This window comes from Saccopteryx leptura, chromosome 6 (assembly GCF_036850995.1).
Source record: "Saccopteryx leptura isolate mSacLep1 chromosome 6, mSacLep1_pri_phased_curated, whole genome shotgun sequence".
NCBI classification, from domain to species: Eukaryota; Metazoa; Chordata; class Mammalia; order Chiroptera; family Emballonuridae; genus Saccopteryx; species Saccopteryx leptura.
Window position 1 is genome coordinate 113,580,845 of NC_089508.1, and position 26,053 is coordinate 113,606,897.

The following is a 26,053-nucleotide window of genomic DNA, read 5'->3' on the forward strand; positions in this document are numbered from 1 at the left end:
TAAAAATGTATTTAAAAAATACAGGTTTAATGTCACAGTGTCTATTTTAATAACTTTAGGCACTTTCTAATATCAAATTCCAATTTATTTTCATGGAGTGTTGTTTTCCTTTCTCTTTTTTTGCTTATGCTCACACCAAGGATTTGAATGGTGTAGACTTTCTTCATCATTGTCACTGGAAGCTGTTCTGTTATATAATGGTGTATATACCTCAATTGCTGATTGCAACTCTTATTTTGTGTTTGACAAAAATTATATTTAAGATTAACTTCTTTTTTAGATCATACAATTATGCATTTTTCTGAGTCCATATTTAAAAGCCAACATAAAGAAGACTCATTTTGTAATTCAACTTCTGAATGGGATCCCAGAGTTTAATACTGAACTCTGTGGTATTATGGATAGTGGCTTAGCAAATTCCATTGTACTGAATGAATAAAGATATTTGAAAGTTTACTTTCAATTTTAAGAGTTTATTATACAATGCAGTTGCATTAACTATTTTGTTCTTGCATCATAAAGAAAAATAACGTGCCTTTTTCTTCCAGTAGATGAAGGAATTTTGCATTTTTTTCCTTAGAAACATTCATAGGAGAAAACTCTATTAACTATTTATGTAAGGTATATGTTTGGAAATGTTCTCACATATATCACTTACTTTTTCATGAGAAAATGTGTTACTTTTGTGTGCAGCATTTAGTGTATGTAAATTGCCAAATAATTTACATATTCAAGCTGTAGATGATTAACTTTGCTGCTTTGAATCTTAGCACATAAATGAAAAAAGAAAGTAGGTATTAGGGACTATTAAGGTAAGTTATTGAATTGATGTTGCAATTTGACAAATATTCTGTTTGATAAATAGTCTGGACAAATGAATACATTAAAAAATTGATTTTAAGTACAAATATGAGAATACCTTTTTTTATTCTTTCGGAAAACTATCTTTTTATATTTCATGAAGAATTTGAATAATACTCAAGAGATGACCTTTCTAAAGAAGAGGACATCTTCCTTATTATTATTCTGTATCCTAAAATTTCTACTGAAGTATGTGACATTTCTAAAGAACTTTAAATAGAAATATTAAAGGACAGAACAGGAAGTACATTTATTATAATTAAAAAGATCTGGCTATATGACCCCAATAAGACAACTTAAATATATTAACACTACCTATTCATACTGAAGGACCAGATGGTAGCCAGAAAAAAATTACTGAGCATAAAGTCTAATTTAGTGTGGGTGCTCTGATACTTGTAATCAGAATCCCATAATCCTTTATGGAAGTGATTGAGAATCTTTTGCTCCTGTATTTTCTAGCTCTCTCTGTGTGTATGTATGAGTGTGAGTGTTTTATTTCATATATAGAATAAGTCAATAACTAGAAGTTTGATTTTTTAAATACTTTCTCTAGCACCTAATTGAATTATTAAGTATATTACTATATATAACAAAGTAAAATTTGATGTATTTTACAAATAAAATTTATATTTTATTATCCATCTGTATCTAGTATCCTTGCTAAAAATTATTTAAAATCTTTGATTTTTAACAATATGTATATAACATTTCAAAGACAACATTTTTCAATGTGTGTTGCATGCAACTATTGACATTAGCAGAAACTAAAAAGTAGTTAAAATTTTTTGGTATTCTTAACAAATGTCAACAGGTTTTGTTGCCTATATTTGCTGATAGTACTTCTTAGTATCTTTTCCTTGTTAAAAGTACAACATGGATTCCTAAGAGGAGAATAAACCTGCAACATGTTCCAAACAAATTTCACTATGAAACTTTTTATATCTTTTCATTTATTCAAGAGATATTTAATGAATACTTGAATTATCATAGTAGACAAACCTAAAGAGGTCCTTGATCTCATGGATTTTATGTCCTAGTAAACTCATCTCTCAGAACTTGTGCTCTACAGAGTCTTTACATTGGCTAATGAACAGCAGCAAGAGACTTCATTCAGTGCTTAATATATGTTGACTCATTAATTTTCAAAACAGACTTATGAGTTAAACACTATTATTATCATCACTGTACACATGTGAAAGTTGAAGCTTAAAGAAGTTAAGTTCACATATTTCAAGGTCATATGACTAGCAAGTAATAAATTCTGGATTTGAACCTGAGGGCTCTTAATGACCCTATATTACAGCAAGAACTGATTCTTTATAAGATCATGCCTTACATAAGACATAACAAGGCAGCCTGACCTGGCGGTGGCGCAGCGGATAGAACATCAACCTGGGATGCCTTTCTATCAGCCAACATGTCAGAAATCTAATCTTTGCTTCCCTGGTGTCTCAGTTTCTATTAAGCTGCTTATGCTCAAATTAAAATTTGTGGTAGCAGCTATCTGAGTTGTGGTGTCAGAATTATGCTATTTTACTTGATTATTTTCCCATTAACTCTGTCATCTTATCCATCCCATAAAGTAAATATAAATCTTCAATTATTCTACTTCTTTTATTTGACCCTATTTTTGTATTTTTGTTCTTCATAATTTATGGAACAATCTGCATGTTTCTACCACTATGAATCTGAGGACACAGTAATAAACCTTATAGAAAGAGAACAAAAAACAACCCTCTTCCATACTTCATTAAATTTTTGTTTTAAACTATTTATTTATTTATTTATTTATTTGTTTTACAAAATAAGAGAAAGATACTTTCATTACTTCTGTTAAACATCATCTACACTGTGACAGTATGTTATAGAAATTGAAATGTGCTCTATCTTGAAGAGAGTTAGAAAATACAACTTAAGACCAATGTTCACTGAAGCTGTAGAAAGTCAATATACATAATGTATAATTAAATTACAACTTGATTACAACACTTCCAAGATTTATTTTTATCCTTTTTAATGCTTAATTAGAACTATGTCTCTACATTTCCTCCTTCTTGTTATGCTGATATTGTCTTCATGCTGAAATATTAAATTTCACTGAGAGATTGGGAGGTGAGGCTTATGAGCAAAATAATAAGAGTAAAGGAGAGGAAACTCCATAGAACATTAAGAAATAAAACTGGCATGAGTAGGCAAGAAAAAATTCAAGGCCGTGGACAGACATAGGTTGACATGAATGAGGAGGGTGTGGTGACCAGATTATAGAGCAGGATGCCTCACTGTCCTTCTTCATATTCTTTCCTGTCATTCCATTTTCCATGATTATGGTTACAGAAAGGGGAAGAAAGAAAAAAATAAGTGTTTAAAATACATAATGAGATACAATCAGTCAAGGGTGTGGGGAAAAAAATACATAATGACAAAGATAGAAGATTGGGAGTGTTTGAAAGAATGAATTTATTCATTTGAGATTATTGAGTCTCGCAACCATTTGGTAGCCCTTTGATGCCAATTTACATATAATTTTTGTTTTAAACTATTTATTTATTTATTTATTTATTTATTTATTTTACAAAATAAGAGAAAGATAAACATCTATTTATTGTTCCACTTACTTATACTTTCATTAGATGATTCTTGTATGTGCCCTGATCAGGGATAAAACCAGCAACCTTGCCATCTAGGGACAACATTCTAACTACCTGAGCTACCCATCTAGAATATTCTGTTTTTCCTTTTAAAATTAGTTTTGGACAATTATTATTTGTTTAAAATTTTTTCATTGATTTTCAAAAGAGTGAGAGAGGAAGGGAGATTGTTTAGAGAGAGAGAGAGAGAGAGAGAAACACGAACTTGTTTTAGAGAGTTGTTTCATTTACTTGTGTAGTCATTGATTGCTTCTTGTATGTGCTTTGACTGAGGGGGTCTAACCTGTGACCTCTGGTGTGCTGGGTCCGTGCTTTATCTAGTGAGCCATCTAGCCAGGGCCTTAAAATCCTTGGTAATTATCTTCTTGATGGCTATAATGCTGCACTGACAATATTTTGCTTTTTGCTTTTTTTTTTTTGAAGGGTTATGAAATGTATTCTTAGACTGATTTTTCCAGAGAGTTGGTTGAAATGCTATGAGCATCTTTAAGGAATCCAATATGTGGTTTATTGAACAAAATTTAGTCTGATTTCTACTTTTCAAGAGAAGACTTCATCCCATGATTCTACTTTCTTGCTCATGTCCATTTCCATGACCTATCCTCACTTCTGACATAACATCAGAATTAAAATTTCCAGGTTCTCACTACTCTGGTCTCTATTTTTTTTTCTTTCCAATGATATTCTCTACTCTCTATTACTATATTTTATAATATAACATATTATGTTAACGATGTTAATTTCAGAACTGTTGCTTATCATTCCTCTCACTATTACATACTATAACCACTGCCCTAAATAACTAGCATATTCCTACAGTAATTTATAATACACACACACACACACACACACACACACACACACACACACCCCAGAGTCTTCTATCTCAACACCTTTTGAGTCCTACAGACATTTTCTTAACATTATAAGAATATTGATTTATGAATAAGAAGGAGCCCATTTTGAGGCTCTGATGATATGTTATTTTGACTTTATACAATCCAAGTTAAAATTCCTAGCATATAGCAGGAACTTAGTAAATGTCACTGGCATTCATTCTCCTTGGTTATCAAGGAGGTATTAGTCTAACTGTTGTTGTGAATATAATGCATATTTAGGAACTAATTAAACAAAAGTGTTTACATACACTAATGTTACACCTAAAAATAATTTTATGTTTACAGATCATTAAGGTAAATCCTTCCTCAGTTGATAAATATGGTGAGTTTCATGTTGCTTCACCCATACTCTGGAACGCTCGGTCGGAGCTTAAGCTTCATGGACATCTCCAGAGAGGACAGACTCTTAAATTCTCTTTGGTTCCTGACAAAGCATAGGTCTTTAGAATATAATGAATAGATAGTAGATAATAACATTTTTTACCTTAGACATTTTTTATGTCAAAATTCTCAGTGACATCTTGGCAGGATAGATCACAAAAATATTCTGTGACATTGCCCCACTGGTAATAGGGGACTGATTCATCCTATGAACTCACAGTATAACAATGAGAAATAGAGCCCTGTTTGCTTGGCCAGCCTTTTCCAAAAATTCACATTTAGCATCTGAATACTTTAATGATTTACTTGAGAGAGCTGTAATTTTGGATGATAGTTCAGATAAGCTTTCTGTGAATAATTTTTAAAAATAGAGATAAGAGCAGACTGTACATCAGGTATCTCAGTATTTCACTATCATTCGCCTTCTACAGATGGTAGGGAGGGAGGGAGGGAGGGAGGGAGGGGGAGAGGGAGGGAGGCAGGTAAGAAGGTAGACAGATAAACTGGGGCAGAATTGTGAGCATCACTGTGGTGGCTTGAAATCAAACTAAGGCCACTTGAGTAAATTTTCCCAGGATGGTCTGGAAAATAACAAACATTCTTTCTTAATCAAGGTTTGTAAGTTGTCTCTGGTAGAAAATCAGACACTCTTGACTGGTTATGTTAAAAGCTATCAACTTTAAAAATTAATTGAGTCCTAGATAATCAGATATAGCTTATCCTGATGCTTTTGGAAAAGAATTGGCCAGAGTGTTTGTAATAAAACTAAGATAGTAAGCTAAACACCTGCTTGTGTCTTATCGACAGATGATTTTGTTGAACTTATAATTTTCTTAAAGAAGGTTTTCTTTGGAAATTTCTTCAATAGCCTATTTAAGACTTACCTGTAAACTAGAATCAGAAAGAAAATCTGACATTAATATTTTCAGGGAATGTGTTTTGGTTATTCTGTGATCAGTGCTGGCAGAAGCTCAGGTTGTCAGCCTTCAATATTGTTCTTCCATTTTATGTGGTCGTTAGGGTGGCACAAAACATCCCTGTGCTTTATAATTTGAGGGAGCAGCTTAATCTCAAACAGAATCCTGGAAGACGCTTTTTTGGTACAGATAATAAAGTTACAGATGTAGAGGTAGCTGATAAACCAACCTTGTAACAAAGGCTTCTATATCCATTATGCATAATCGGGTTCTATGTGTAACACTGTTCTTGAATGGAAAACACTTGATATCTCTACACTGCCTCTTATTTTGTGTCTGTGTCGCGTGCCAACACTTAAGGTAAAAACAGTGGTTTGTGAGCACTGCAGTATAATAATACTGACTTGGGATACAAAATTCAGCAAGCTTCTTCTGGCTATCAAAGTTAACAAAACATAGTGATTCTTTTTAGTAGAATAAGATAGCACTCAGATTGTGATCTATTGACTAATTGCATTTATAGAGCAATCTTTGAAACCCAAGAAGGAAGTCATTTTACTTTCAATGACATAAATGCAGATAACTAATGGTGACTTGATAACAGCAGTTTAATGCAGTAGGATAAGATATGTGATTATGAGACATGTGATTCTTATATCAAATATATATATCCCTTTTCACTTAAATACCTTACTGAAATAATGTAACTTTCCTGAAAGTGTTCCTTGACTTTACCCTGTGTTATTTCGTGGTCATATGTGGTACCACCTTAGGAGAAATTAAAAACAGATTCACTAATGCTTATCTGTTTATTAGTTCCAGGGTAAACCATTCAAGTAAAACTTGTCTCAGTTGTCAGTTGAGATACCATATTCCTTTACTTAACATATGTAGCATCCTTGCAGCCAGTACATGTTATTTTGGGAAGCATTATGTCAGGAAAGGGATGAATGTACTGTCAAAAAACTGACTTTTCTCCAAAAAATGATCTGGCCTACACATTCACTATATCTCCAAAAGCGCTTTGGGATATGTCAACTTTGGTATGAATTTTTTTTTTTTTCTGAAGCTGGAAACAGGGATAGACAGTCAGACAGACTTCCGCATGCGCCCGACCGGGATCCACCCGGCACGCCTACCAGGGGCGACGCTCTGCTCACCAGGGGGCGATGCTCTGCCCCTCCAGGGGCGTCGCTCTGCCGCGACCAGAGCCACTCTAGCGCCTGGGGCAGAGGCCAAGGAGCCATCCCCAGCACCCGGGCCATCTTTGCTCCAATGGAGCCTTGGCTGCGGGAGGGGAAGAGAGAGACAGAGAGGAAGGAGGCGGGGGGGTGGAGAAGCAAATGGGCGCTTCTCCATGTGCCCTGGCCGGGAATCGAACCCGGGTCCCCCGCATGCCAGGCCCACGCTCTACCACTGAGCCAACCAGCCAGGGCCGGTATGAATTTTTTGATGGTGTTCTTCTGGAAGAATATTTAAAAATTAATTTCTTCATGGAAAATTCTGGTTGACAGAGAAGTCAACTGAGGAGTCCATTAATTCAACTTTATTAAGCATATGATATAACCGTGTAGAAAATTACAGAAAATTTTGTGAAAATATTAAAAAGTACATAACCATATTAGAAAAAATACATTTATCAGAAAAATATTAGTGACAGTATATAGAAGGTTAGGAATTGGAATAATTTGCAGAATTATATATCTAAAAATTTATTCTACTTATTTTATTTTTAATATCCTCTTAATATAATTTAAAATATTATCTATGAATCTGTAAGAATGTCTACTATATGTATAGTTTACTTTTTAAAATATTTTGAATTATTTTATAAAGGAACTAATATTTGGCTCCACAGATATGTTAAAACTAACTTGTAAGGCAATAAATAATTTCAAAAATATATAACTTATTTAAATTATGAATTTAGGGGTTTTTGTACAAAGTTTGGAAGATATATTATGTAAGATAAATTATACAATTATTCTACTTGTCTTTTCATACTAGCACTTGTATTACATGATATCTTGTATTATAGTCATTGAGATGTATATTTTATCTACTGAGGCAAATTTTTATGTTTTGTAAATGGAACTTATGTCTGACATAACTGAAATTCAACATCTTAGAAGAGGATTTAATAGTTAGGTGATATTTAAATACTTTAAAATTTTGTTTATTGATTATTTAGAGAAACAGAGAGAAAGGGAGAGAGAGAGAGAGAGAAAGAGAAAGAGAGAGTAAGCATTTTTGTTCATCTCAGTTGTGTATTCATTGGTCGCTTCCCTTATGTGTCCTCACTGGGGATGGAATGAGCATCATTGGTGTCCTGGGAAGATTCTCCAACCCAGTGGTTTTCAACTGCCTTTCACCAGAAAAAGTCAGGGTGAGTCAACAATGTGTTGTAAGCAGGAGAATACCAAGAGCTGATTTCTCTTATAAAAGAGCATTTGGCTAATCTCAAGAGAATGAGAGAAAGTAAAAAAAAGAAGTACATTGATTGACGCATTAGAAAGCTATTGTAGGACATTTGTAGTAGTCCGTGTGAGAGGTAACAGTGGTAGTAGAGACTGAGAGAAATGTATAAACTAATATATTTTGAAATTAGAATCAATAAAAAGAATTATCTTTTCTAATGATAGACCATTTTCTTGAACAAATAGATGTCATTCCTGATCTCTACTATTTAACCATCTCTTTAACTGCCAAACATATAACCCAGGTTATATATACTCCACAAAAAATGCTTTCACTATAATTCATTAATGATACTAAGCTTGTCAGAAACAGCAAATATTTTCAGTTTTAATTTGTGTCTTGCTGACATTTGGCACATTTAATTACTTTATGTTCTTTGAAGCATGCAACTACTTTAATATTTGTGTCACAGATTTCTGAATTCAGATATCTTTCTTCTTGTATACATTTATTGAGCTTTAGAGCTTAGATTTTCCTCTAACCCCATAATTCATTATATGCAAAGAATTAAAATTTTAATTTTATTTTTCTTTGTTAATACTTAGTCTGAGCTATTTCAATAAAACTGTAGCTTGCAGTAAGCCCCCCATTCTGAAATTTTAGATCCATATTTCCACTTGGTTAACAGAACCATGCAATTCTCAGCATATAATAGACCAAATGTTCTGTAAAACCCTTCCAATACAAAGAACTGAAATTTCTAGGAAATACTCTAAAATATTATTAAAAACATTAGTGTTTATTTTAAAAATACCAGTATAAATTTATACAAAAGCAGTACCATAATGCTACTTTTAGCCACAAGACATTTACTGACATAGGTAGATTTGAGCTTTAGTTTTGAGAGCATCTCCTGGCAAGGGATGCAGAACCCCAAACCTTTCCCCCAAGAAATTGGAACTCAAAAGGTTATATCCACAGGGTAAGAGTAAAGTGAAAATAAACCTAGTCTAGCCCTGGCTGGTTGGCTCAGTGGTAGAGCATCGGCCTGGCGTGCAGAAGTCCCGGGTTCGATTCCCGGCCAGGGCACACAGGAGAAGCGCCCATCTGCTTCTCCACCCCTCCCCCTCTCCTTCCTCTCTGTCTCTCTCTTCCCCTCCCACAGCCGAGGCTCCATTGGAGCAAAGATGGCCCGGGCGCTGGGGATGGCTTCTTGGCCTCTGCCCCAGGCGCTAGAGTGGCTCTGGTCGCAACAGAGTGACGCCCTGGAGGGGCAGAGCATCGCCCCCTGGTGGGTGTGCCGGGTGGATCCCAGTCGGGCGCATGCGGGAGTCTGTCTGACTGTCTCTCCCCGTTTCCAGCTTCAGAAAAGTACAAAAAAAAAAAAAAAAGAAACGAAAATAAACCAAGTCTACACAGTCCCACTCCCAAGTGAGTGCAGACAAATCTGCCTTTGAAGTTAGCAGGCTAGGGGTGTTGTGTGAAGTCATACTTCAAGTTATAATCACAAGTTGGATTTTTATTGAATTTTTAGCGTAAATTCATGTCACCTAGAGGAGTAAAATAAAACTTCAAGCTACGAACTTAGATTAATGAGATCATAGACATTGATGCCAATAAGTGCCTATGGACACAAATCTTTCTAGATGAAGAAACAATTATTTAGGCATCAAAGTAATTCCATAAGTATTTTTTAAAGAACAATGAATATCACAGAAGTAAAATTAACAGAGAATACACAGAAACACAGTACCCTGAGAGAAAAACATCCTTAAAACCATAATTGGAAATACCAGCCAGTATAGAATAATTGCTTTGTTTAAAGAAATAAAGGACAGGCATTTCTACATTTGCAGGTAATGGGAAAGTATTTAAAAAGTGGTTTAATGGGTATACAAAAGAGCTACACAAAACATTCATAAATGAAAATTACATCATTGTAATTAAAAACACAATGAATGAATTTAGTCTATTAAATGGATTGAAGAAAAAATTAATGGACTGAATTAGCTCAGAAAAAATTATTTATAGTACAATGCAGAAAAACGAAGAAATGGAAAATTTGAAGGAGAGATTAAGCCAAGGAAGACAGAATGAAAAGGATTCTCTAGTGAGGATAAAGAAAAGAAAGACACATACATTACTTGAAGAGCTAATGATGAGAGTTTTTAAAAAATCACCTAGATGAAAGACACCAGACTTAAATCAACAGATTTAGGAAACCCAAAAAATCTCGAACTATAGGTATAATAAAACCCCATACCTGAAAACACAGTATTGAAGTTATAGAATATCAAAGACAAAGAGATTTTAAAAGTAGCTTGTGGGAAGAAACAAAAAGGACATGCATTATAAAGTGTGAGATTTTGAGCTTACTTATCTACAGCAATTATAAGTGTTTACTTCTCTAAGTAGTGTCAATAATCTGAGATCGTACTAACCTATATTCCTATGTACAAGCAAAAAAAATATATATATATATGTATATATATATATATATATATATATATATATATATACACACTTTTTGTGTGTGTGTGTGGCAGAGACAGAGAGAGTCAGAGAGAGGGACAGACAGACAGGAAGGGAGAGAGATGAGAAACATCAATTTTTCGTTGCGGCTCCTTAGTTGTTCATGGATTGATTTCTCATATGTGCATTGACCAGAGGGCTACAGCAGACCGAGTGACCCCTTGCTCGAGCCAGTGACCTTGGGCTCAAGCTGGTGAGCCTTGCTCAAACCAGACGAGCCCACGCTCAAGCTGGTGACCTCAGGGTCTCAAACCTGGGTCCTCTGCATCCCAGTGCGATGGTCTATCCACTGCTCCACCGCCTGGTCAGGGCAAGCAAAATATTCTTTAAGATGAGCTTAAAATATTTTTAGAAAGTCATTATTTGAAATTCACTGAAGATAATTCTAAATGATGTACTATAAGCCAAAGGAAAGTGATCGTATATTTTGAGGTCTATAAAGAAAGAAGAATTTAAGGATGAATAAGCTAACATATGTCTGGATAATTCTAAATAAAATTGCAGATATCAAATTTTAATATCTAAACAATTTTTGTTTTGTTTAGGACAGTGGTCTCCAACCTTTTTTGGGCCACAGACCGGTTTAATGTCAGAAAATATGTTCACGGACTGGTCTTTAGGGTGGGACGAATAAATGTATCACGTGACCGAGACAAGCATCAAGAGGGAGTCTTAGATGGATGTAACAGAGGGAATCTGATCATTTTTTAAAAATAAAACATCGTTCAGACTTAAATATAAATAAAATGGAAATAATGTAAGTTATTTATTCTTTCTCTGTGGACTAGTACCAAATAGCCCATGGACCAGTACCGGTCCATAGCCCGGGGTTGGGGACCACTGGTTTAGGAGGATGGTAGAGGTATTGATTGATGTTTTTAGATAACTTAGGATGCATATTGCATTCTTTTGGATAATCAATAAAATAATAGAAAAATAGTAGTTAAATTCTTAACTTGTAGCAGAAAAAAATTGGAATAAATAAGTAATCCATCAATCTAGAAAAAGATGAAGAAAAAGAAAACACAAAACAAATAGAAACTACAAAATTGGAAGAGATATTTGTACCCAAATATACCAATAGTTATAATAAATGTAAATAAATAACAGGCTGTGTTCTGAGTAAAATACAAAGATTATTAGACTTTCTTGAAAAAACAATATAACCACATGCTATTATTGAAAAGAGAAGCTTGTAAAATATAAAGAAACTGAAAACACATAATATTCAATAACTGAATGAATGCCAGGGAAAGTATATTACTATGAGACAAAATAAAGTTTTATATAATAAAACATGAACAGAAATAAAGATTATTTTATGATGGTAAAAGCCTCAATTTATCAGTATTATAAAGTAATTTTAAATTTGTATGTAATTAATAGCATAGACTCAATATATATAATGCAAAGTGGAGGCATACCTACAAGAAAGAATTTTAAAAAATCTACTACCCTTCTAAATTAATCCAAGTAAAATAAGTAAATAAACAAACAAATAAACAAATAGATAAGTAAATAAACAAACATAACAACTGTGTATGATTTGAACAAATCAGCTGTCAGTCTTGACCCAGTAGATCCACATGGTGACCCCAAACTGCAGCCTATTCATTCTTTGAAGTGCGCACAGAACGTGGCATCATTTGTGGTCCCACTGGTACCTCCTTTAGTTCAGAACTGCACCAATGTAGTTGCTGTTTTATCTGTAACTAAGCCCTCCCCCTTTGGGATTCATGTTTCTCTTATCTGCCACAGTATTCTTTCTAAAAGATTGGTTTAATATATAAAATTTAAAAATGTTTGAAGACCCTCCGTACCAATAGGATAAAGATCTGAATTTTCTAACATGACATTCAAGTATTCCTGAATAGAGTCTCTGCTTTTCTCTCCATCTTTATTTCCTCCCAAGCCCACAGGCACCTTTGTGCCCTGGCTGTGCTAATTGATTTATAATCCTCTAAATACAGCCCCTCTCTATATCCTTACATCCTCCTTACTTTTGCAGGTACTAATCCCTACCTGGAATGTCCTCTCTTACTGCTTAGCAAACTGGTCATTTCTGTATCTCCTTGCCAGGCCAGTCCTCCTAAGTGTTATTCACCTCCTTACTTTCTACCTTCGAATGGTGTATTGTACTTCATTTTTTTTGTAAATTAGCTGTTTATATGTCTGCCTTTTGAATTATATCATAAATTTGCATGCAGGAGAACCTTTTTTCTAATCATTTGCTCTTTTAATTCTTATCAGTTATATAGGAAGAGTTAAAACATTAAATTCGTGAATAAAACTAGATTAGAAGGGTAAAGGTAGTTTTTGAAAGAAGCAAGAAGTGTCGGTTAAACAAATTGGCAGTGAGAAGAGCAATAGTATAAAAAGTACATGGAATAACACAAAAAGCATATCAGATGAGGCACATTGGTGAAGTGGTCCTAAAACCTCTTAGAATCTTTTAAAATTTTACTTGTTTTACTTTATTTTATTGTTTTAGCATCTTGATATAAGGAATACCAAGAAGAGTTGTGCAGTTTTTACATTGCACAACTCAAGAGGTTGCCACAAATATCTAATCGAGGATGTGATTGTGTTGGGTAGCACAATCCTGAGTAGTTGCATACAATTCCTTTGAGTAAATAAAGCCCATCTTTAGCACTGAGGAAATAATTGTCATTAATTACAACCACTTGGAGTCATTAATAAAAGAACTACATTTTGACTACTCTAAATGATGTGAGAAAAATGTAACACCTTTCAGAAGTCTTCACATCAAAAAAAAAATTATAGATACTAAGTGTAGCAAGTTTTAATTATATGAAAAAAAATCACAATTATGCCACATGAGTCCATTGCAGTGTGTTGAAAACCACATTCACCTGTAGTATAATTTCTAAAGTTTGCTTAAGGTTTACACATGATATTATGACTGGCAGCCAAATGAATTCAGACAAAATCATTTAGAAAACAAATTTATATAATGGTGGTACCTATTTTATTAAATAATAGTTACCAAAAGCCTTGAAGACTGAGCCTCACATGGAGATACTTAGAATTCTCGAATGTCTTTATCTGCTTCAAAGTTGCATGTAAGTTTGGAGACTCTGCATTTCATACCCAGAACATCATTTGGTTGTTGACAGTATAAGGCAAACACAGTCATGACAATCTTTTCTGGGAAGCAGCTACAAAGAAAAACTAAACTCTGTCAATTTCACCTCCTAATGCTTTTTTAAAGCAATGAGTCTCTTTCAATGCTCACACTCAGTAAATCAGTTTCCCATCCCCAGCTCAAAATCCTGGGCCTAAATATGGTCTCCATCCACCTCTTATATTCCATTGCAGTTGCTGGATATGTTCTTAAAAATAGCTTCTCACACTAAGAATTGGCTTGTTGCAGCCTACATAACTTATCTGTCTTAACATCTCTTTCCTACAGATCCTCCTGCTGTTGAACCAGCATTTTTGGAAATCCGGCAAGGACAAGAGCGAAGTGTCACTATGAGCTGCCGGGTTCTGCGAGCCTACCCCATACGGGTGCTGACCTATGAGTGGCGCTTGGGCAACAAATTATTACGGACGGGTCAGTTTGACTCACAAGAGTACACAGAGTATCCAGTGAAGAGCCTTTCCAATGAAAACTACGGGGTTTATAACTGTAGCATCATAAATGAGGCTGGAGCTGGGAGATGCAGCTTTCTTATTACAGGTAGGAGTCCAAATATGTTGCATATATATATATATATATATATATATATATATATATATATTTGGAGCATACTATCAGCAGCTTGACCATCTAGTTAGAGCTCCATTTATTTTCAAAGCAAGTCTATTTTAGTAAAGATAATTTATGTGTCTATAAAATTAAATTAGAAGTTTATGTGAATTCAAGTCGAGTTGGCAGAGTTGGTTATTTTGATTGTTTCAGTAATAAAAAAGCAAATATTAATTAGTTTTATTTAGATCAAATTGAAGATATTAATTAATACATATTTTATTCTACAAGTCTAAAATCCCTTGTGAACCAACACCTGCTTTGATTTCATAATGGCAAAAGAGTGCTTTTATTTCTTAATTATTTATTACCTCTTAATGTGTGGTGAATCTCTATATTGTCCTTGATTTTCTGTAAGTTCACAAATATTCAAAGGAAAAGCAGTAAAGTTGTATCATGTACAATGAATTAGAGAGAAATATCAGTACTTTTTTATTTTATTATCTTTTAAGATATTAAAAGAAATATTAAGTCTGTATTAAGTCTCAGGTACTTATTTAAATTATTTTTATAAGCTATGTACTAAAATAAGTGTGTTATTTCTTAGGTAGGTGGAAGCATATACCAAAACATATATACACTTTTTATTATTTTTTTTCTAGGTAAAGTTATTTATAGTTGGAATGTGTATGCTAATAAAAGAATAAACTGGACAATGAATAAAAACCTAAAAAGCAATTATAAAACTTATGATTAAACTCTTTTGGATTTTATTGAAACTTTTTCATAGGTAATAGAAATTTTTATTAATAAGATCCTATAAGAGAAATCTCTAACTATTAATCACTTTGAGACATTTTTGCATCCTGAAATAGAATATTAGGTAGATAAAATATAATTGATTAACCAAATATGTCCCCTCTGTTGGATCTTACTACCTTTTAGTTTCACAATTCTTTTTATGAACATTCAATTGAACTTAAAGCTTCTCTACTTTGATTCTTAGACTGAACTATTAAAACAAAACCCAAAGTCCCTAGGACAATATTACTAACATGGTGAACTAACTGCTAATTTTTATCCCTAGGATATTTAAAAGGGAAAAAGAAGGTAGTCTATTGCTCTGTAGGGTAATTTAAGTGATGTAATTTCATTTCATGCTTATGTATTACTGTCTCAAAGCAGTAAGAATCCTTCAAAGACAATTGCATTTTACATACTGATACAGATGGATCACCTTCCTTCCTTACTTTAATCTGCCCAATCAAAACTACCCCCAGAAATTAACTGCATTCCTTTTTCAAACTTTGGGGGCTCATACACATTATAATTTTTTTTTTGGTGACATTGTTTTCTAACTTTAATTTAGACTGTGCTGACTCTGCAAGATTTTCATTTGCTCTCTATTATATGATTTAAATCCTATTTTTTTTAACTAGAAGACAAACTGGGACCAAAAAAAAAACAACAAAAAACAAAACTAGCTCCATTTTTCTATTTCAGATTCATGGGGTGTAATAAGTAGAATTTGGTAGCTTCAGAAAGGAATATATCTGTTATGGGTTGTCCTGTAGAGCAAAAGGAAAGCCCCATGGATTAATTTGTTTCCAGTGTACAATTTTACTTTTCAATCTTCAGTCAATCTGATTGTTTCAATATCTTTACTTAAAATCTAAAATAGTTTTGAAGAATGGAAAGGGGAATGATTGAATTCCAAATACAGTATAATTTGAGAAAATATACAAAGAAAATGAATTCATAAAAACAGACACTAAAAAAAACTTTGAAAGACTCTTACTTCTACTAAAAATAATGTTTATTGATTTTCTACAATTCAAAACCTTTTAAATTCAGAAGATAAATATATGTGCAAAGATACATGTACTTTTACATATATATTCTTTATCCACAAAAACAGATCATTCAGTTAACGTTGCATAGTACTTTTTTACTTTCTGAGAACCAAATTAACTAAAAAGTTTTACATATTTTACTGTTACAACTATTTTATCAAATTCAAGATCACTCTTCCACTCGTTATAATTGTTATATGTCACCCAAAAGTGGACTCAATCTCACTACAGATCAAAATGTCCAGAACTGAACTAAAAATCCATTTATTTTAACTCCCAGAAAAGCTCAAAAGTTCAGAACTGTTTTCTCTTATTTATATGATGTGTGAGTGATGTGAAAGTATGGGGACAGGAGAATGTGGTTGTGTTCACTGAGAAGTAGTAAGGGATTTGAAAATACTTTTCTGTAAAGGAAAGAAAGAGAGTAAGCAGAGGTATTTTGTGAACAGTGACCAGCCAAATAGTAGTACACTATCCATGTTAGAGAATATTACTTATAATATTACAAAATCTGTGTATTTTCATTTATTTTATTCAGTGGTATTATTAGGGTAAGGTTAAGCATAGATCTTCCATGTGGTTTAAGAAAGCTTTGTGAACTATGTATGTTAGGAACCCAAATACTATTTATCATGGTTTTTTTATGGAAGAATTTTAACAATTCCAGAAAGTATGTGTACCTAGTTATTTGTACTTGAACTTGTAAATCATTAAGAATTTTATCAGTGGGGATACCTAAAGACCTGGGAAGTAATATAAAAGGGTCTTAAATGAATCCAATTGGACTTCCATCAGAAAAGAATGAAAATGAGATAAAAGAATTTAAACCCACTGATCCAAGAATATCATGATACACGAAGCAAAAAAATAAAAAGAAAACTCCTAGGCACACCATAACCCAATTGTGGAAAACCAAAGACAGAGAAAAATTTCAAAGCAACCAGAATCAAAATGATGTTGTAATTATATGTCTGATAATTACCACCTCTCTAGCAACAATGTTGGCCAGAAGATAATAGAACCGCATCTTTAAATCTTTAAACATCTTTAAAATACTATTTGTTTTTAATTTTATATCCAGTGAAATTATACATTAAAAATAGGGTCAAATATAAACATTTTTTTTTCTAAAGATGTAGTCAGCAAAAGTGCACCACAAAAGATGTCAAAGGGTATTCTTCATACTAAAGGGAAGGATTATTAGTGGAAATCTGGATCTATAAGAAGAAATATAGAATCTTTGCTCTCATGTTTTCTTATAGGAATTTATGGTTTCAGATCTTATGTTTAAATTTTTAATCCACTTGAGTTAATTTTCATGTATGATGAAAGACAAGGCTCCAACTTTATTCTTTCAGATGTGGATGTCCTGTTTTCTCAAAATCATTTATTGAAGAGACTGTTCTTTCTTCATTGTATATTCTTAGCACCCATGATGAAAGTCAGTTGACCCAGAAATAAACTTACAGTAAATAAACTTCTGGTTTATTTCTGGGGCTCTTACCACACACTCTCACATATATACAAACACAAGGAAACCTTTCGAGGCAATGGATATGTTTTATACCTAGATTGCGGAGATAGTAACACGAATATGCATATGTCCAAACTTACCAAATTGTATATATTAACTATGTGCAATTTTTTCACAATGATTATCCACAATGAATCTGGGGAAAATAAATGAAATAAAGCTGATCAAATCCAGTAAATAAGTGGGTAAAGATTAAAGACTATGTTTCTCTTTTTCTTGTAATTTCCTTAAAAAATAACCATACAAACAATGGTCAGCAAATTACAGCTTGAGTGCCCTCCAACTGTTTTTATAAGTAAGGGCTAATTGGAACATAGCTTTCCCCATTTGTTTCTCTTTTGTCATGGCTGCTTTCATGCTACAACAGGAAAAGTGAGTAGTTGTAACAACAACCATGTGGCTCAAAAGCCTAAAATATTTACTAGCCAGCCTTTAAAAAAAAAGTCAGCCAATCCTTGGTTTTTAGCAAAAATAATAACATTATAAGTTAAGGCTTATAACATATTTAGAAGTAACATGTCACAACAAGAGCACAAATAATGGGATTAATTTGAGCTATATTGTTGGGGGAAATGAGAAGTGGATAGAAACCTCAGAGAATCATAAAGTGTAAAATGAGATATAATGAGCGATACACTCTGGACTCTAACACTGACTCTAAATTGAATTATTGAGTTAAAGTTGCATAGTTTAGCCCTACAGAAACTTCTAAACAGTTTTTTTTTAAGTGGTGTATCAAAAAAACTAAAATATGTTTGAATTTACACAAAATGTCACAGGAAAACAGCAACAGATAAACAACAACAAAATGAAAAGGACAAAAAAATAAAAAGCAAGATAGTAGATTTTAACCCAATTATATCAATAATTACATAAATGTAAAGGAACTTAACAGTTCAGTTAGTTATCAGAAAAAATAGGACTTGATAAAAAAAATACAAATAAACCCCCCAAAACAAGCTATTTACAGGATACACACTGCCATCTATAAGAAACATACATTAAATGCAGACACAAAGAGGACAAAGAAAAAGGACAGAAGAATACAAAAACATGCAAACCACAGATATAAGAAAGCTGACATGACCGTAATATTATCAGACAAATGCACACCTAGAAAAATTGTAAGTGCTAAGGAGGGACATTTAATATCAATAAAAGAGGAATTTGTAAAAAAAACCCTAACAGTTCTAAATATGTGTCTCTAAAAATACAGCTTCAAAATTCAGAAATAAAATGGTGCCAGGAGAAATAGACTACCATAATTATATCTAAAAGTTTTAACATCTATGAGTCATTGAGAGAATACGTACCCAGAAAATGACCAGTTTTAGAAGAACAGGATTATCAAGCAGAATACGCTAATTGATATTTAAAGATCATTATACTCAAAGTTGTAAACTATACATTATTTCATGTGCATATAAAATGCACACCAGATATTAATATGCATCTCAAACATTTTTCTTCCAGCAGATTGAAAGCAAGACAAAACGACCCCCTCTTCCCAGTCACAAATGTAGTACTGCAGGTTCTGACCACTGCAATGACACAAGAAATGTATATGAAATGCACAAAAATCAGAAAGGAAGAAGTAAAACTACTACTATTCACAGATCGTACAATTGTTTTTGTAGGCAATTCCAAACAGTAATAAAATTGGCTTAAATTAATAAGATAATTAACAATAGCATGAGATGCAAAATCAGTATGTAAAATCCATCATATTTCTGTGTAATAGCTACAAAAAAACTGAAAAATTTCCCATTTTATCAAAATGTGATTAAATTTAATAAAGTTTGAACAAGCCATTCACTGAAAAATACAAAATAAAATTACTGAGGGAAATTAAGCAAGACCTGAATAAATGGGGAAATGAATGTACCTTGTATATGAATTAGAAAAATAAGTATTATTTTGATCCTTGTTTTCTCCAAATTCATCCATAGATTCAATGCAATATTAGCAAAACTGACATTTTTAACTGAAAGAGGAACTCTATATTTGTTTGGAAAACTAAGGTCCAACAACCATTAGGAGTGAGGGGAACTCATAGTACTTGATTTCAAAGTTATTGTATAAAGATAAACACATGGATCAGTGAGGTGAGATAACGAGTCCAGAAATAGACTTCTGTGGTCACATGTATGATACATATTTGGTCAGCTGAGTTCTTCAAAATTAACAGCATAATCTATTGGGGAAATGATGGTCTTCGAAATAAATTTTGCTAGACCAACTAGGCATTCATATAAAAAAAAACTCTTAAACAATCCCACACATTACCTACAAGTTTAGTTTAAAATTGATTGTAGATGTAAGTATAAGAAGCTAAAACTCTAAACATTTAAAGAAAACATAGAAGAAAATCTATGCAAATTTGTAATATGCAAAGATTTCTTAGAAAATAAACAAAATAAAACAAAATAAAAGCACCATTCATTAAAAAGTAATACATCAGTGTCATTATAATTACAATCTTTTCGCTGTTCAAAAGACATCATTAAGAAAAGAAGAGTCAAGCTACAGAATGAAAGAAAATGTTTGAAATGCAAGTATATAACCAACAGCTCATATTCAATATATATAATTCTTAAAATTCAATAATAAGACAAACAGTCTAATAAAAAAGATTAATAAAAGACTTAAATTGACATTGCACAAAAGAGCACACAATTGATCAATAATTGCATAAAAACTGTTTGCCATCATGAGTTACCAGAGGAATGAAATTTAAACCAAATAGAGATAATACCACACACATATTATAATGGCCAAAGTTAAAAAGACTGACAATCCCATGTGTTGATAAGAATGTAGAGTAACTGAAACCATCACACACTGCTTCTGGGAATATAAAATAAGATTAATTTTTTTTATAAATAAATTTTTATTTTAATGGGGTGACATCAATAAATCAGGGTACATATATTCAAAGAAAACATTTCCAGGTTATCTTGTCATTTAGTTCTGTTGCATACCCATCACCCAAAGAGAGATTGTCCTCCGTCACCCTCTATCCAGTTTTCTTTGTACCCCTCCCCCTCCCCTTCCCCCTCTCCCCCCTTCCCTCTCTCCACCCCCCGTAACCACCACATTCCTGTCCATGTCTCTTAGTCTCGCTTTTATGTCCCACCAATGTATGGACTCCTGCAGTTCTTGTTTTTTTCTGATTCGCTTATTTCACTCCACATAATGTTATCAAGGTTCCACCATTCTGCTGTAAGTGATCCGATGTCATCGTTTCTTCTGGCTGAATAGTATACCATGGTGTATATGTGCCCCATCTTCTTTATCCAGTCTTCTATTTTTTTTACAGTGATTAAATGCCTTTAAGCAAACTCTTGGCCAATACAGCAAGAATCCATAAAAGAGTAGTGTCCTTAACCTATTCACCAGGTCCAAATTGGCCCCATCACTATGCCAAATCCCTGAAAAATGCAACCCAACCACAGTTCAGTCTGTTAGGAGCTGTCACAGGGAGCAGGAGTCCAGGAAAAGTCCACACAGGAAAAATCCGCATGGCACTGGAATTGTTGTCACCATTCTATATTTTGCAGCTCATGTCCAAGTCCCAATGACCGCTGCTTCTAGCTGGTAATGATTCAGGTAGACTGGAAAAGCCATTTGCAGCATGCGTGGATATGGAGCTTCTGTTCTCCTCTGCCTGGAGAGTTGAGACCAGGTTGCTTTTCCCTGGAGCTCTGCAACTGTGGCATGGTAAAGAGAACCTTGGGATACACTAAGCTGGGTGGCAAAGGTAAATTCATAATACAAGTTGTCAAAAGGGGGAAAGAGAGCTCTAAATTAGGAGTAGGTCCCAGCCTGAAAAATGAGTGGGACATTGAGGTAGGAGGGATAAAGGAAACACTATATATTAAGCAATGCAGCAGAAAATAGGACTATCAACACCCACAACAGAGATCTTTGAGGGAAGAATAAAAAACCTGACTATTCAGGCAAAACAGAGTTAAGTGGCCCTTGTGCAAATGAGATCAGTTTACCTGCTTCTTGGAAGAAATACCCTAGGCTCGTCCACAATGTCATAGATGGGGCCAACGGCCCTGGGCACCTTCAGCCTTCAGTGGCCAACCCCAGCTTTCTGGGCAAGGTTAGGTCATAGGTGGCTGGAGCAGGGCTGGAAGAGACTGAACCCTCCCTTAGAGGAGCAAGGGGGAAACCTACCTTCCAGTGTCCCTGTTTCCTCACAACAGAGGCATGTAAGCCTGGCAGGCTTTAGCTCAATGACCTTCCTTTTCACTATTGAAGAAGGACCCAGATGGCATCCTATGAGACCCCTTTGGGGTGTTGGAGCCTTTAAGGGTGTATTCTAAAAGCTGGTAGTTCCCCTGATCGCTATTGGGCTTTTTCTGCCTCTAGGTATCTTAAAAGCCATGCTCAGAAGATCTCGCTGAGGGGTTTGAGGATCCCCATCCACCTATATAAATCTTTTCCATATATCTGGAGCTATTTGGAAAAAGACAAAACAGTGTTATTAGCTGGATCTAATAAAGAAGGTAGTAGTTTGCAGGTGAAAAAGATTTGGTGTCTCCTGTTCATCAGCCTTCAAAAGAAATGTAAATTTTTTTTTTTTAAGTAAAACGCATGATATGGTAGACCCATAGGAGTCATTGGCCTGGTGTGCAGGATTCCCGGGTACGATTCCTGGCCAGAGCACACAGGAGAAGCACCCATCTACTACTCCACCCCTCCCCCTCTCTCTCCTCTCCGTCTCTCACTTCCCCTCCCGCAGCCAAGGCTCCACTGGAGCAAGGCCACCCCATGCACTAAGGATGGCCCCATGGCCTCCGCCCCAGTTGCTAGAATAGCTCTGGTTGTAACAGAGCAACACCCCAGATGGGCAAAGCATTCCCCCCTGGTAGGCATGCCAGGTGGATCCCGGTCAGGCGCATGCGGGAGTCTGTCTGACTACCTCCCCATTTCCATCCTCAGAAAAATACAAAAAATATAATACAACCAAAAAAAAAAAAAAAAGGGCATTCCCTTCTGTTAAAGCTCCAGGGAGCATGGAGTGTGCTTGAGTATGTCCTATGAAACATGGAGTTCTATGTTGACATATAAGTCTTTGAAGAAGGAGGAACTGCTGAAATAGTTCATCAGCATTTGTCCCTAAGACAGCAGTCTTTATAGTGGGAACAGCATAAGTAAATATTTGCTGTCTGTCTATAGATTAAGGGGGGAATATGGCAAATGCTGAAAAGCCATGATCTTTGTGCCCCTCCCCTCCCCCAACCCCCTCCCTCTCCTCCCCCCACCCTGTACCCCCAACACTGTTGTCCATGTCTCTGAGTCTCATCTTTATGTTCCACCTATGTATGGGATCATATAGTTCTTAGTTTTTTCTGATTTACTTCTTTTGCTCAGTATAATGTTATCAAGGCCCATCCATGTTGTTGTAAAAGATCCTATGTCATCATTTCTTATGGCTGAGTAGTATTCCATAGTATATATATACCAAAGCTTTTTTTTTTTTAATGTATTTTTTTTAAATTATTTTTATTTATTTATTCATTTTAGAGGGGGGAGAGAGAGAGAGAGAGAGAAGGGAGGAGGAGCAGGAAGCTTCAACTCCCATATGTGCCTTGACCGGGCAAGCCCAGGGTTTTGAACCGGCAACCTCAGTATTTCAGGTCGACGCTTTTATCCACTGCGCCACCACAGGTCAGGCTATACCAAAGCTTTTTAATCCACTCGTCCTCTGATGGACACTTGGGCTGTTTCCAAATCTTTGCTATTGTGAACAAGGCTGCCATAAACATGGGGGTGCATTTCTTCTTTTCAAACAGTGCTATGGTGTTCTTGGGGTATATTCCTAACAGTGGTATAGCTGGGTCAAAAGGCAGTTCGATTTTTAATTTCTTGAGGAATCTCCATACTGTTTTCCACAGTGGCTGCACCAGTCTTCATTCCCACCAGCAGTGCAGGAGGGTTCCCTTTTCTCCACATCCTCGCCAGCACTTATTCTGTGTTGTTTTGTTGATGAGCGCCATTCTGACTGGTGTTAGGTGATATCTCATTGTGGTTTTAATTTGCATTTCTCTAATCATTAGTGATGTTGAACATTTTTTCATATACCTATTGGCCATCTGTATGTCCTCTTTGGAGAAGTGTCTATTCATTTCTTTTGCCCATTTTTGGATTGGATTGTTTGTCTTCCTGGTGTTGAGATTTACAAATTCTTTATAAATTTTGGTTATTAACCCCTTATCGGACGCACTGTCAAATATATTCTCCCATTGTGTAGTTTGTCTTTTTATTCTGTTCTTATTGTCTTTAGCTGTGCAGAAGCTTTTTAGTTTGATAAAGTCCCATTTGTTTATCCTGTCTTTTATTTCACTTGCCTGTGGAGACAAATCAGCAAATATATTGCTGCGACAGATGTCAGAGAGCTTACTGCCTATGTTTTCTTCTAAGATACTTATGGTTTCACGGCTTACATTTAAGTCTTTTATCCATTTTGAGTTTATTTTTGTGAGTGGTGTAAGTTGGTGGTCTAGTTTCATTTTTGTTGCAGGTAGCTCTCCAATTTTCCCAACACCATTTGTTGAAGAGGCTGTCTTTACTCCATTGTATTTCCTTACCTCCTTTGTCAAATATCAGTTGTCCATAGAGCTGTGGGTTTATTTCTGGGTTTTCTGTTCTGTTCCATTGATCTATGTGCCTGTTCTTATGTCAGTACCATGCTGTTTTGAGTACAATGGCCTTATAATATAACTTGACATCCGGAAGTGTGATACCTCCCACTTTATTCTTCCTTTTCAAGATTGCTGAGGCTATTCGTGTTCTCTTTTGGTTCCATATAAATTTTTGGAATATGTGTTCTATATATTTGAAGTAAGTCATTGGTATTTTAATTGGTATTGCATTGAAATTATAAATTGCTTTGGGTAATATAGACATTTTAATGATGTTTATTCTTCCTAACCATGAGCACGGTATATGCCTCCACTTATTCGTATCTTCCCTGATTTCTTTTACCAATGTTTTATAATTTTCCGAGTATAAATCTTTAATCTCCTTGGTTAGATTTATTCCTAGGTACTTTATTTTTTTGGTTGCAATGGTAAAGGGGATTGATTCCTTGATTTCTCTTTCTGACAGTTCATTATTAGTGTATAAATTGCCTCTGATTTCTGAGTATTGATTTTATATCCTGCCACCTTGCCGAATTCATTTATCAGGTCTAGTAGTTTTTTGACTGAGACTTTAGGGTTTTCTATATACAATATCATATCATCTGCAAATAATGATAGTTTTACTTCTTCTTTTCCAATTTGGATGCCTTTTATTTCTTTTTTTTGTCTGATTGCTGTGGCTAGGACTTCCAGAACTATGTTGAATAAGAGTGGTGAAAGGGGGCGCCCCTGCCTTGTTCCTGATCTTAAGGGGATTGCTTTTAATTTTTGCCCATTGAGTATGATGTTGGCTGTGGGTTTGTCATAGATGGCCTTTATCATGTTGAGGTATTTTCCCTGTATTCCCACTTTGTTGAGAGTTTTGATCATGAATGGGTGCTGGACTTTATCAAATGCTTTTTCTGCATCTATTGAAATTATCATGTGGTTTTTTTTCTTCCTTTTGTTTATGTGATGAATCACATTGATTGATTTGCGAATATTGTACCAGCCTTGCTTCCCAAGAATAAATCCCACTTGATCATGGTGTATAATTTTTTTCATATATTGCTGGATCCGGTTTGCTAATATTTTGTTGAGGATTTTAGCATCTAAGTTCATCAGGGATATTGGCCTATAATTTTCTTTCTTTGTGTTGTCTGTGCCTGGTTTTGGAATCAGAATTATGCTCGCCTCATAAAAGGAGCTTGGAAGTCTTCCTTCCTCTTGAATTTTTTGAAATAGTTTGAGAAGGATAGGAGTTAGTTCTTCTTTGAATATTTGGTAGAATTCACTTGTGAAGCCATCAGGCCCAGGACTTTTCTTTTTTGGGAGTTTTTTGATAGCTGTTTCAATCTCATTTGTTGAAATTGGTCTGTTTAGGTTTTCTGATTCTTCCAGATTGATTTTTGGAAGATTATATGATTCAAGGAATTTGTCTATTTCATCTATGTTATCTAGTTTTTTGGCGTACAGTTCTTCATAGTATTTTCTTACAATATTTTGTATTTCTGTTGTGTCACTTGTTATTTCTCCACTCTCGTTTCTAATTTTATTTATTTGAGTCCTCTCTCTTTTTTTCTTGGTGAGTCTCATTAAAGGTTCATCAATCTTGTTTACCTTTTCAAAGAACCAGCTCCTGGTTTCATTGATCTTCTGT

The 26,053-nt window shown here is 34.4% G+C and overlaps 1 protein-coding gene across 1 annotated transcript in view; it reads left to right on the forward strand.

The window, feature by feature from the left end:
* MDGA2 (MAM domain containing glycosylphosphatidylinositol anchor 2) overlaps positions 1 to 26,053 on the forward strand; it is a 1,032,651-nt gene that overhangs the window by 860,619 nt on the left and 145,979 nt on the right. The window contains exon 9 of the mRNA XM_066342601.1: positions 14,093 to 14,362. Within this exon, the coding sequence (XP_066198698.1) occupies positions 14,093 to 14,362 (270 nt within the window). The remainder of the gene's footprint in view (positions 1 to 14,092; positions 14,363 to 26,053) is intronic.